At 40.4% G+C, this 13757-nt stretch overlaps 1 protein-coding gene across 1 annotated transcript in view; it reads right to left on the bottom strand.

Annotated features, from left to right (window-relative positions):
• Positions 1-11430, bottom strand: part of LOC137396452 (uncharacterized) — a 140377-nt gene extending 128947 nt beyond the window's left edge. The window contains exon 1 of the mRNA XM_068082736.1: positions 10201-11430. Within this exon, the coding sequence (XP_067938837.1) occupies positions 10620-11303 (684 nt within the window). The 5' untranslated portion in view covers positions 11304-11430 and the 3' untranslated portion in view covers positions 10201-10619. The remainder of the gene's footprint in view (positions 1-10200) is intronic.
• Positions 11431-13757: the final 2327 nt, after the last annotated feature.

Here is a 13757-nt window from a genome sequence, read left to right as displayed (position 1 = left end):
TAAAAAATTCCATATAACGTAAAGTGTCAAGTCAGGTGAGTTTTCAAATTCACATTGTATATGTTGAATGAATATAAATTTTTGTGCTAAGACTTTTTTATTACCGGATCAACGTCGGTCATTTAGCTACCAAATACAAGAAACACATTCGGCCGGTTTTACAAAGCCAGCTTAATACCGAGACCCAATTCAAAGCAATGAATGCTCATGTACTGCTGGTAATAAGGTACCCAGTAGGCATAATAGCGTGAACTTTGGAAGCCATCACGTTTTCATCAATGAAACGTATAGCAGCTTTCTAACCGCTGATTATGCACAGAGCGCCCTATCCGAAGTCCGATACAGCTAGGTTATATCTTAGTAGGAGAGATGACGGCAGCGAGCTCAAAAGTGCACAATGGACAGTAAAAGAAGAAAGACCATGAAAGCCTATGCAGCCTCCATGGCCATCATAGACAAGCTGCTAGCTGAATTTCACTTAATTGCTGTGATAATGGAGGTGCACACATGTGATCAGGTACCAGACTGACCCACCAAACCTCTCTAAGGTGCTTACCACTGGCAAGTATCTAAGGTTGGCAACCTCTACCAGGCATACATGTGGCCGAACAAAGGTGACCTAACAGCCAAAACAAAGTCACTAATCTTAGTCACGCAGAAGCATGTGTTCGGCAGCTTCAAACACAGATCTATCACACTGGAAATAATCCTAGATGCAAACTGTGCAAGGATGCACTAGAGACCATTTAGCAAATTGGTGGATGCAAGCAACTAGCAGGCCATGCATACGCTTAATGGTGTAATCATGGCGTGAGTATAGTTTATATGATGAGTCTGGCCTCAATAAGCACTAAGGGAAACTCCTGATAAGCTCGATAAGAACGACAATGCTAAGCGACTGTAGAACCTCTGTAATTGGACAGACAAGCATGTTTTCGGAAACTAGCCAGATATTATGGAGGTAGAAAAGAGAACATTGTAGCTCGCAAAGAGAAGAGTGGAGAAATATCTCCCAGTCAGAGAGCCAACTGATAAGTGCTAGCGTGTAAGAAAAACTGTAATTCCAGTAGTCATTGAAGTGTTCGATGCATTAACACCTAAACATAAAGTGTGGCTCGTCCAAATACTAGCAACAATCAATACGAGTTGCAAAACGGCTAAGATTGGGGGCGGCTAAAATATTGAGGTGAGTGAGTAAACTCTAAGGTCTCTAATAGAAAGCCCGAGGTTAAGTAGACATTACCACCCAATTGAGCTAAAAGAAGCGAGGAAACAATTTGTGTACATTGTACTGTTAGTCTCTCTCTCTCTCCCTCTTTCATTTTTGATGACATCTTTTCACATCCTAAAATACATTTTGACTTAACCCGTATTAGAATTTGGTATGCAATATCTCTCTTGCAACTCACTAATACTACAATCTCTGGTTATTTTTAATTCTTACTCACAGTATATGGTATACGGACTGCTTGGTGTTGGTGCCTGACTAGCTACCACTACAAGAAAGTCAATGTCTATATGGTGTGTATATGTGTATAAGTTATATGGTGTGTATATTCTTAACTAAGGTTAAAGAAAATGCTGAGTTTGGGGTATTACTAGCTTTAAGAACACTGAAGACTATAGACGCTCGTTAGAGTACCGAGCAAAAAGTCTCCTTAAAATCAGGAACCTGACGAAGCTTTTTTTTATTAGCAGATTTAGCGAACTAATCTCGCCTCATGAAACACAATCATGCTACTAAGCTGTGGTGATGATCCCTGACAAGTTTGCACCTATTTCAGTAATTTAATCCACTAGGTTGTAAATCTTAGTTTACTTTAACAGCTGTTCGTGTTATAATCTGCACTCTTTTAGCATAGCTAGATGTAACGGTTGGTAAAACTAAGAGAACCAGTGCCCTAGTCAAGCAACAACTGTAAAATTATAACCAAATCTGCTGATACCAAAAATTTCACACATGGAAAAAAGAGAAGCACCCCTTCAAGAGTGGCTCAGACTGTGAACGGTGTAGCCTAGATGCATTGATCAAAGATAATTCAACATAAAAGCGCTGAGTTACCAATTTTTTTCTATCAGAATATACTGATATAAACTGGTATAAACAATACAATATTTATCCTCATTTATCACTTTTGCGTGTGTATAACCAGTAGATGTATATTATAATCATGTGTTGAGGGTGAAGCCTGTTTTCTATCAGCTATAAATCATTGTAACTCTTATATAACTAGCCACTTGAGATAGTTGACGCATCCATTTTTAACCTCTTGAACTTGTTAAGGCCCATCCTCTAGGGTATAAATACCTCTGCATGTATGGTTATAGTCATTCTTGTGTACAATATATGACATACTAGAACCTTTCTTTCTACAAGCATCAACTAGCCAATAATTGTCTAAATTGCACCAGCATTCAAAATTCACCAGCGAGCATAATCGTCAATAAGTGATTTGGTTGGCAATCACCTTAATTGCATCAGTATCACAGTACACCAGCAAACACCTGAAGTAAAATCAGGGCAACACCCAAACCAGACCAAGATCAGTTTTTTTTTGGTTATAGTAGCTGAGACACCTCTGATAATTAACCACCCTTTGACACTACCCGCGTAAGAGCAATTAATGCAGACTCGTTATCTCACAATTGATAGCAGATTGTGTATAAAACTGTATATATGTATGTAAATGTATAAATGTATATATACCAGTGCAACTCTTTGATCTAGTAGTTAGATTCCAAAGTACGGCATTTTTGTGACGGCTGCGATTAACTGTTTGTTTTTGAGCTTTTAAAAGCTTGTAATCACATTTCTCCACATTTTGCACCTACAACACAGCAGACTAAGACATGGTGAAACTTTTGATACCAAATAACTGTAATGTGAATTTTGTTGCAAGTAAACCTTTAAAGCCATGTAGGCAATAGGCACTCACAATGGGTCTATTTTAGAGAAAAGATGCCAGGTGTGGTGTAAAATTTTAGTTCCGGTAAAACTTACACTATGTGACAGATTTGCTAAGTTCAGCTTTTCTAATAGCCATAGGCATCGAGCTATCCTGGAATCTGCCTCGTAATAAGCAAGCCAGCTTTCGTGGACAGCCAATGGACTATCACACAACTCCATATATAAGCAGCTGTAATAAGCCAGCGTTGAAAAAGAGGGCGGAAGTACAACAAGTGAAAAACCCTTAGAGAGGGAGAACAAAGAGCACAGAGCAAGGAACTGCAAACTACAAAGCCAAAAACTAGAAGGCGAAGCATTGCGTTCGTCATCACTGAAAAGAACAGTGTGGTAACATTAATTTACCTCTGTGCAGCTTTTTTACACACACATATATATATACACATATACATACATTGCAAAGGCAAACATCTACCAAGAAGCACTAACTAAGAGTGGATATGACCACCAACTAACATATCAACAACAGCAATCAACATCTGAAAGCAGACAATGCAAATGAAGCAGAACAATTATATGGTACAACCCACCTTACAGCAATAATGTCTCTACTAACCAGGCTTGGGGCCACTAGCAGTGCAGTGCGCACTGCACTAGTGCACTGCACTAGTGCACTGCACTAGTGCACTGCACTAGTGCACTGCACTAGTGCACTGCACTAGTGCACTGCACTAGTGCAGTGCATAGTGCAGTTTAAAAATAGAAATGTCTAGTGCAATGCTAGTGCAAATTTGACATGAGTCCCTGGGTGCACTAGTGCAAGTGCATAGTGTGACATGGTATGTACTAGTGCAGTGCCTAGTGCGGATTGGAAACTTTTTCATAAATACACTAGTGCAAGTGCAGTGCCTAGTGCGACATAGTATGCACTAGTGCAGTGCCAAGTGCAGATTGAATATTATTATTTTCCTTTGATGGAGATGATGGAGATAGCATTACGTTTTACTTTAATATTGGTATTGAATATGGAACTTTGATATTTCTTTGCAATGTTGTTAACTACTCAAATGAGCATGTGTTTGGAGTTTCCATGAATCCCTAGAACTACAATCAAGCCAACTTTATTTATTTACCATTTGTCTATTGTCTTATCTATTTGTCTCCATGTCAGTACTTGTGGATGTACATGTATATGTAGGATTCAGTTTAAATCTATCTTTGATAGAGTGGAAGTAACTTATTGACTAAATTTCAACTTTCAATAAGTTTCTTGTAAACTTATGTTTTTTAAATACATGTATTTAAGTACCAATTACATATGCTTATGTACATATTCACAAGCAAAATGAGACCAATCCAGAGATGGTACAATGTATGATTATATAATAAATGTAGGCATCTTTGAAGTAAAATGAAACTTGATCTATGAGTGATATGTTTATACCAGCGTGAGCGTGACACATCTCAGACCCAGACTTTCTTATACATGACTAGAGTAATTTTGCCAGTAGGTACTGTAGCTGTAGTTGTCTGAAAGTCAATGGAATTGCTAAAGAGATAAAGTTTATAATAATTGCCCAACTGCAGCTCAGTGGTGTAATGATGAGATCAACGGACAAGTGCATGTAGGTGTTGCATGTTGTATTGTTCTAGAATCTAGCTAGAGACAGGAACTGCTTGACTGTCACATCTCAGTGAGAACAAGCAGCTCTCTAACTCCTTGGTGAGAGCAACACAAGCAGTTAATGAGCTCACAGTGAGACTGCAAGTAAATTGTAGAAAATTAATCCTTTCAATGAATTGTTTATAAAACCAACTCAATATGCCAATGCTGGCTATAAACTGTAAGTCTTGCCAAAGTAGCTCACCACATGCAGAGTAAACAGCATACACACAGCATGACAATGGCAAGTTTCGGTAAAGTGAAAGACATACAAAAAATACTTCATTTACCCGGAGGATATTACTGACACATTTGCTGCCACCTGCAAGCTTTGTAGCAAAGAAGTCAAGGCTACAAAGAGAGCAAAGAATTCTAATCTCAAGGCTCATTTGGTAAGATAAAACCTCTCAGTTCATTCAGTACAGTACGTCATACATGTGAAATACAATATTGGTCTATCATATTCTTTGCAATTTTCTATGGATTGAGATTTATAACAATCAGTTTTTGAAGATTTTGTCTGCAACACTTCCACTTGCATTATCCATCTCAGCCACACAAGCCTGAAATATGGCTATGTTTACATGATGTATATTATATTAGCTTATTTTATGAGGTCAATGGGGGAAATTACATTACATATTATACCATGTTACTTCCCTTCTTTAAATTTTGATAACTATTGTTTATTTATTAGACCATCAAACAACAAAAAAGAGCATGAAGAATTGGCAAAAGATCTTTCATCATTGAAAGAAGTCAAAGAACCTTCAAGTACCCAAACAGCCATTCAACAGTATATAAGGATTCAACCTTCCTCAAGTTCCACCAAGTCTCAACAGAAATTTGACAAATCTGATCAACGTCAGATAACTGCTACTCGGCTTATCCAGGATGTAATAGTAGAAAATCTGTTACCACTATCATTGTTGGAAAGTGACTCATTTAAAGCACTAGTCAACTACTGGCAGCCGAGATATCAAATCCCATCTCGTAAACACTTCACTCAAAAAATCCTGCATCAGAGTGCTGACGACATCGTCCAGAAAGTTAAAGATGACTTTGCTGGAGTCAAATCTGTTTGCCTAACGATGGACATATGGACATCAAGGCAAAATCGTGGATTTATTGGTATAACCGCACATTATATCAAGGACTGGCAAATGGTTGGAGTGATGCTATCCTGCGAACGTTTCAAAGGTCGTCCCACTGGTAAGCGTCAAATTTCTACCTGGTTCCATGTGTTTAGTTAACATAAACTATAAATGATATATAACAACCACAATAAGAGACACTGATAAGTTGTTCTGCGACTTGCAACATGTACATGTACTTGTGCACATGTTACTGAACTATTGTGTCATGTTTTTTAAAACTTTCGTGTTTGTCAATATTGGGTTAGGCCGAAGTGAATTTGTTGAGTATTTTATTTAATAGATATTTTCCCTTTTGATCTAAAGATATTGCTTGGCTAATTTTCCTTACTCTAACATATATTTGTTATTGTCTGCCCTAGCCATTAGGCCCACCTCCTGTACTACCCCCACCCCACAACAATAATTAAAAAACAGACCTGTTTTTGAAATAGGAACTATCTTGTTTTCACCAATCACACCTCACCTTTTTCCCATGCCCCCATTCCCGTGCTATCCACACTATCACCACTCACTGCCCAATTCCTATTCATTGTCGCTATCCCAGTGTTTTGATCAACAGTAGCTTTCACATCCTGGTAACCAGTAAATTTACTACACCAGTACAGAACTTGACATCCATTTTGTCATTATTTGTGATTGTGAAAGGCTGCTTTCAATTCACACTCATGCGTAGCCTACCTGGTTGACACCTAAATAAATAGGGTTGTGCATATACATTTTAAAGCAATATACATGTAGTACTATATATATATTTCCTACCAATCGCATACACTTACATCAGGCAATATTAATGTAGGCTGACATGCATTTTCTTTGCATCACACTCACACTAAGTATAAATGTCAATGTCACTTTTATATATAATTCTTTGTTTATATCAAATTAAAAAAATTGTTTCACATGCAAATGATGCAATGTAGTGCAGGTGAGAGGATTGCTGGAGTTTACAGTGAGATAAAAGTAAGCTATGGAATACAAAACAAAGTGATAGCAATATGCACTGACAACGGGCTTGATGTTGTCAAAGCCATCAGCCTCCCTGAATTTCCTAGCAAGGAACCAGCAGATGAAGAAATGAGTGAGGATGAGATGGATGAGGACCATGATACTATAGGGGAAGACATTAGTGATGAAGATTTGGATGCAATGAATCGCGTGTTAAGTGTGACACAGCATCATGTCTACTGTTTTTGCCACACTGTCCAGCTTGTTGTTGGCGATGGGTTGAAGAAGTGCAGCAAGACAGTCACCCATGTTCTGGCCAAAGTCAATGCCATTATCAATCACACAAGGAACTCTGTGATCAGCAGTGAATTACTTGAATGTAATCACATTAACAAGCTACAATCTCGAACTGCGACTAGATGGAACAGCCAGTTAAAAGCTCTAAATACTTTCCTGGATGTACCTGAAGACCTCTTGCCTCAACTAGACACGAGAACAACATTCACCAGGTGTGCTTTGACAAACAACAGAAATAAATTTAGTAGCTAAAATATGAAATATACACTAACTGTTCCAATTTGGACCATTTTAATTGTGCTACTTTTTACTCTAGCATATTTCAATTTTGATAATTTAATGCTAAGCTGCAATTTACACTGCAGGGCTGACAGAAAAGTGGCTGAAGAAATCAGGGCCATTCTACAATCTTTCAAAGCTGCTACCGAACAGGCCGAGGGAGATTATCACACAGGGGGTCAGGTCATTCCAATCGTGAAACTTCTCAGGCACCATCTAGAGGGCTTACAATGTGAATACCCCAACCATCATCTAGTCAATGCCTTGCAAGAGTCTGTGGAGAAGAGACTGGTGCAATATGAGCATGATGATTTGTTCATACTCTGCTTTTCACTGGATCCTCACTTCAAACTCGTTTGGTGTACCGGTAAGCCTTATACATCATACATGTAATACAATGCTATTATACTTTATATTTTGACCTTGTTTTTCACAACCAAATTTAGTATTTGACAGCAACAGCTGTATATCTATTTTTGCATGCAGCATAGATATTGGAATTTTTAAACAAGTGGCAATAACCCCTCTTTGATAATAGTTGATTTGTCTTTGGGGCACACATGTTTTATGCATCTGGGTGTTTACAATATTTCTAGAAACAGAAAGTGAATACGGTGAAACATTATTGAGGTCAAAGATAGAAGATCTAGTAACACTACCAAGTCCTCAAATGACGCCACAGAAGCTCCAGCTGCAAAAAAGACGAAAGGTCTGTTTTCAACTATTTTGACTAACAATTCGTACAATGCCAAGAAGATTTTGGGCCAAGCTATTATTGACAGAGAAGTAAAGGAGTATTTAGCAGAGGATCTTGAGCCAGAGTTGTCTTTGCCAAATGTATACTGAAAGAATTGTCAAGCCTATCCAAATTTGAGACATTTGGCTGAGCTACATATGCCTGTATCAGCATCATCTGCTCCTGTAGAACGTTTGTTTAGCCAGGCTGGTCGAATCTTCCGTGCAGATAGATCTAAACTGACTGACGCCAACTTTGAAAGGCTAATGTTCCTTCGGTCTAATAAACATCTTCTCTGAACAATATTGCTTATCAATTTTGCCATCAATATGACTTACTGTTTACATAATACTGGTTTATCCAAGGGTAGATTTTCTTGTTGTACATAGTACATTTATGGAATAAGAAGTGAATTCTTCCATTCCATGCTTGCTTAGTATATTTAGTTATTGTAATTGTAATACATTGCACATTTGCACTATTTGATATCTGTTGTCATCTGCACTATTTAATATTGAGCATTATTGTAGGTCTATGGTTTGTTTGAAATTTTAGGTGAGGCTAGTTTATTTGACAAATACATGGCTGACATCCTTTGCACGGCTATAATTGTACTATTGCAGTGGATAGCAGTAGATATCTGTTGATTAGCAAGCATTTCTTGCAGCTGCTATAGCAAAAAAGCTCATTGGTCTAGTGCCTAGTGAAGTTTAATAGTGGAGTGCCTGGTGCATTTATGAATTTACACTACACTAGTGCTAGTGCAATGTCTAGTGCACAAGAATCTTTGCTATTGCAGTGCCTAGTGCATTTTTGACTTCACTTTTCGATGCACTAGTGCTAGTGCAGTGCCTAGTGCACAAGAATTTCTGCTAGTGCAGTGCCTAGTGCATTTTATATTATTACTAAGCCATGCACTAGTGCAGTGCCTAGTGCACAAGAATTTCTGCTAGTGCAGTGCCTAGTGCATTTTATATTATTACTATGCCATGCACTAGTGCTAGTGCAGTGCCTAGTGCACCTTACTGTCGTCTAGCCAGCAAATAGTGCAGTGCGCTCAATACTCACTAGTGGCCCTAAGCCTGCTACTAACATTGGTAAACTTCCCATCAAACTAATCAAGAAGGAATTTACAACAAGGCGCCCACTACATGAAATATTCAACAGCAACACTATCAAAATTAGCTACAGTTGTATGAACAATATAAGAGACTCCATCAATGCTCACAACAAAACTATACTGACCACCAACACACCGCAAATGAAGAACACACAGCTCGGCGGCAACTGTGAAAAAGAGAAGAGGGCCTGATGAATAAAAAATGCCTGAAAACATCATTGATATACCAGGCTACTGTGAAAAGCAACACCAATCCACCAGACCAAACATACATTGGACTTACAGAGAATACTTTTAAGACGCGATTCACAAACCATAAAATATCTTTTAATCACCTATCTAAGAGAAACTCTACTGTATTAAGCAAATACGTATGATCACTAAAGAACAATAATACCAACTACACAATATCATGAAAAACTCTACGACATGCTAAAGCATACAACACTATCTTCAACAAGTGCAACTTATGCTTATGAGAGAAATTCAATATTATTTGCAGACTATCTCTAGGCACTCTTAATAAACGTAACGGTCTATTGTCATCATGCAGACATTCATCTAAGTTCTTGCTACGCCACTGTATCACTTAAACATTTGGCTTTTATACCCCCCCCATCATCAGCCTATCTAACTCTGTATAACAGCATATTACTGGTGTATGAGATTCAATTTAGACATTTTATCTGAAGAGTGTCATACTTTTGTACCACATGAAACTATTAGTAATAAAATGTTTAACTTATAGAGTGTAGTTCCACTTTTACATATTATATCTTTGGCATTCTTGCATTTAAAAGTGCAACTGTTTGAGTATTTATCATTTGTAAACTTATTTCGGCATTACGGTAAATTGCATTGAAACGTACTTAAATGTTTTGTCTTTTCATGTTTCTACAACTTGAGTAATACCGAGCCATACTTATTCACCCGTCACCTTGCTTGTAATAATCACAGTTGTGCATGAGAGACATTACTCATTCAGCATAAGACAACTTGTACGTAGAGCCCACTCGGAAGTGGCTTGTCAGCGTTGACTTCCACAACTAGTCAGCGTCGTTTGTTGAATCAACTGTTATATAAACGGTGTGTACTCACATGCGGTTGATGTAAAGAAGGAAGCCTCTCCCAATCTCCCCACGCCTTTATACTCCTGTAACCTCTCGTACTTCCTGTAACCTCTCGTACTTCCCGTAACCTCGTAACTACCTGTAACTACCATGACCTCGGGCATTAGCGTAGCCCGCGGCCCACCAGCTCGATTATACAACATGCCCTTTTTCTTTTCTTTTTTGTATGGGCCACTAACCTTCCAGAAATACATTGGGACTCATTCATCAACTCACCTTGCTGGTGAAGTTTACCTTACGCTTTAACCCAGGTCTTCCTCCATCGACTCCTCCTGCGTACCATCACTCCCCAGCAACCCGGGGCTGCTGTCGTACCCGGCCGCACTACTCTCCTCACTCTCCTGATCCTCCACTCTCACTGTTGTATAAATCAGTGTACTCTTCTCGCTACTGCCAGCTCCATTGCCAGTCTGCACTGGCTTTTCCATCACTCTGACCTCCGCCGCTACCAATACTTTTACCGTGACCACTGTCACTACCAACACTCCTCCCACCAACATCTCCAACACTACTTCCACCAACCCTGACAAGCCCGGAGTCTTTTGGTTGGGTCAGTAATGACTCCTCAACCTCATCTCCGTCTCTTCCGTCTTTACCTCGCTCTCCCCAATAAGAGGCAGGCTCAACAGGCTTCCTGTGGGAGGTCTCCACCTGGGCCGTAACCGGCTGCACAGGGGATGGCACCACAGAGCTGGGAGTTGGCATAGGCCCAGACCTATCTAGCTCGACCTCACCTGCAACCAGTGCAGGTCTGCTACCAGCAATTCTCCTCTGAACCTCGGCTAACTCCTGCACCACTACCCTGAAAGCCTTGACATTTTCCAACTCCATGACTGCTGCCTCCCGTTTGGCTTTCAGCTTAGCCAATTTCTCCTTCGACTTCCTCCGCACCTCCCTTTCCTCTCTTTCAATCTCTGCTACCTTTTTCTCATGACCTTCTCTGTCTAACATTCCATTGCTGGATACCTCGGCTAAAAAAGAGCAAACCTTTTCCATTACAGACACTGGTTCAGCTACTTTCTCAGCACCTTCCCTTACCTCATCGTGACTCTGTTCTCCATCACACCCCATAGACCCTTGCACATCTTTGGTGCCTTGGGCTGTCCCCTGTTGGCTACCAATTTCCACGTATTCGCTACTCTTCACTCCCTTGGTTTTACAAGTCCACCAATCTTGACCTGTGTGACCTCTCTTAACTTCGCTCTCTCTGTCAGACTTCTTGGTCAGGTTTTGCAACTCGACATCATCTGAAACATAACTTGACCCAGCAATAATGGTTCTTGACGAAAACAGCTTAACCGGCTTAATACTTCTACACTCCTTAACAGCCTCAAACTTACTTTCGCAAACCGCGTTTACAACAGCAAATAATTGAAGCTGCCTTAACTCAGTTATGCCCAAGAAGTTCGTTCTCAATCCTTTCACCACATATACCTCTGTCTCCATATCTCTATATTTACTTTCCAACTGAACGCCTGCTTTACCGACTACTCTTAGCTTACGACCATCTATTCCCGCCAAAACAGTAGATGGCTCCTCTAGCCGTAGGTTCAGCCTTTCGGCCGTCCCCTCGGTTACAGTCGACACCTCTGCCCCAGTATCAAACGTAAATTCAACGTTCTTCCCATTGACCTTCAAAACCTGTACAATTCTCCTTTCTAGTCAACTGTCATCCTCATACTTATCCCTAGAACCAGAGAACCTAACACTTCTGCCCTTACCACTATCTTGGTACCTCTCCTTATACTTCTCCCCCTCAAACCTATCCATACTGTTGTCCCTGTACCTGCCAAATTTGTCTATAATCTCGCGGGGGCTTTCTCGGCCCCTGTACTTCTCCCTACTACTGTCCCTGCTACCATATCGCTCGTAGCTATTATCTCGGCTACCTCCTGACCTCCTGCTACTACCTCGCCTGTCATAACCTACTTCTCTCCTATCCCTACAATAACGGGATACATGTCCTCGCTGTCCACAACAAAAACATTTAATGGAGGGACAACTCCTCATCTCATGCCCACTACGTTTACAATTGTAGCATACTCTACCTCCACTGCCTTCTCTACTGCTTGCTCTAGATCTAGAGACATGCCTCTCCCTGCTATTGTCTCTATACTTTCTACTGTCACCGTCCTTGTTATACTCCCTGCCTCTTGTCCCATATCTACTAGCACCTTGCTCTTCACTACCATAATACTCTCTACTACTCCTCGGGCTACCCCTAGGGGAAGATCTACCTGCTGAATCATAACTTCTATCTCTATCATTACTCCTGTACTGCCCTCGGCTATCAAACTCTGATATCTTTGCTACTTCTCTCTTAACCTCACTCTTTAAATCGGTACTTCTACCCTCACCTCTCAAAAATCTATCAGAGCTGTCGGCCATTTCTCGAGCCCTCAATGCCTCCTGCAATAACGCCCAAGTAAGATTGGCATTCTTCATTAACTCTCTGCTTACTTCTCTATTTCTCAACCCGTTAACCGCCACAATAAGGGCAAACCTTACCCTATCATTATCGTTAGTCACCTCTGCATATCTGCTCAAACTCTCTACCCGTTGTAAAAACTCTCTATCACTTTCCCCAAGTGTCTGCCTAGCCGTAAGGAACTTATGCCCCTTTACGAACATACTCTCCTGTCTACCATAATAACCCTGTAAAACCTCCACTGCCTCTTCATAAGTAGAATTAACGCCATCTACGTCAAACCCTGCACCTCTCAATACTTCTCTACCACTGTGCCCAATAGCTCTCAATAGTGGCACTAACCTAGCTCTACCTCTCATAATAGGGCGCCTATTTTCACCTTCACCTTCGTAACCTCTTCTCTCTACAGCACTCTCTATACATAAATTCATCTCCTCTATGAATCTCTCCCACGACCCATCACCGTGCTCTCCAAACACCAGCTTCGGAAACCCACTCTCCATCTCTACCCGATACAATATCTCCCTCGCCACGAATACACTCTACCCCACTCGTATAATTAGTGTAACTCCCACCTCCGAATATGTAATAAATAATTGCACCTCAACAACACTGCTACTACACCTCACAACACTACCCTAATAAATAATTGCACCTCAACAACACTGCTACTACACCTCACAACACTACCCTAATAAATAATTGCACCTCAACAACACTGCTACTACACCTCACAACACTACCCTACCTCACGTTACCTCACCTACACGCCCGTGAAAGGGTCTATACAACCGTTTAACTTACCCGCAACCAGAAAAATTATCGCTAATGACAACAAAAAAGGAAAAAAAATCAGAGCTTCGTCAACTGCGCCATGTTATATAAACGGTGTGTACTCACATGCGGTTGATGTAAAGAAGGAAGCCTCTCCCAATCTCCCCACGCCTTTATACTCCTGTAACCTCTCGTACTTCCTGTAACCTCTCGTACTTCCCGTAACCTCGTAACTACCAGTAACTACCATGACCTCGGGCATTAGCGTAGCCCGCGGCCCACCAGCTCGATTATACAACATCAACTATGAGAAAAGTTGATTT

This window comes from Watersipora subatra, chromosome 5 (genome assembly GCF_963576615.1).
Source record: "Watersipora subatra chromosome 5, tzWatSuba1.1, whole genome shotgun sequence".
Lineage (NCBI taxonomy): Eukaryota > Metazoa > Bryozoa > Gymnolaemata > Cheilostomatida > Watersiporidae > Watersipora > Watersipora subatra.
This window is presented reverse-complemented; position numbering and strand designations above follow the sequence as displayed.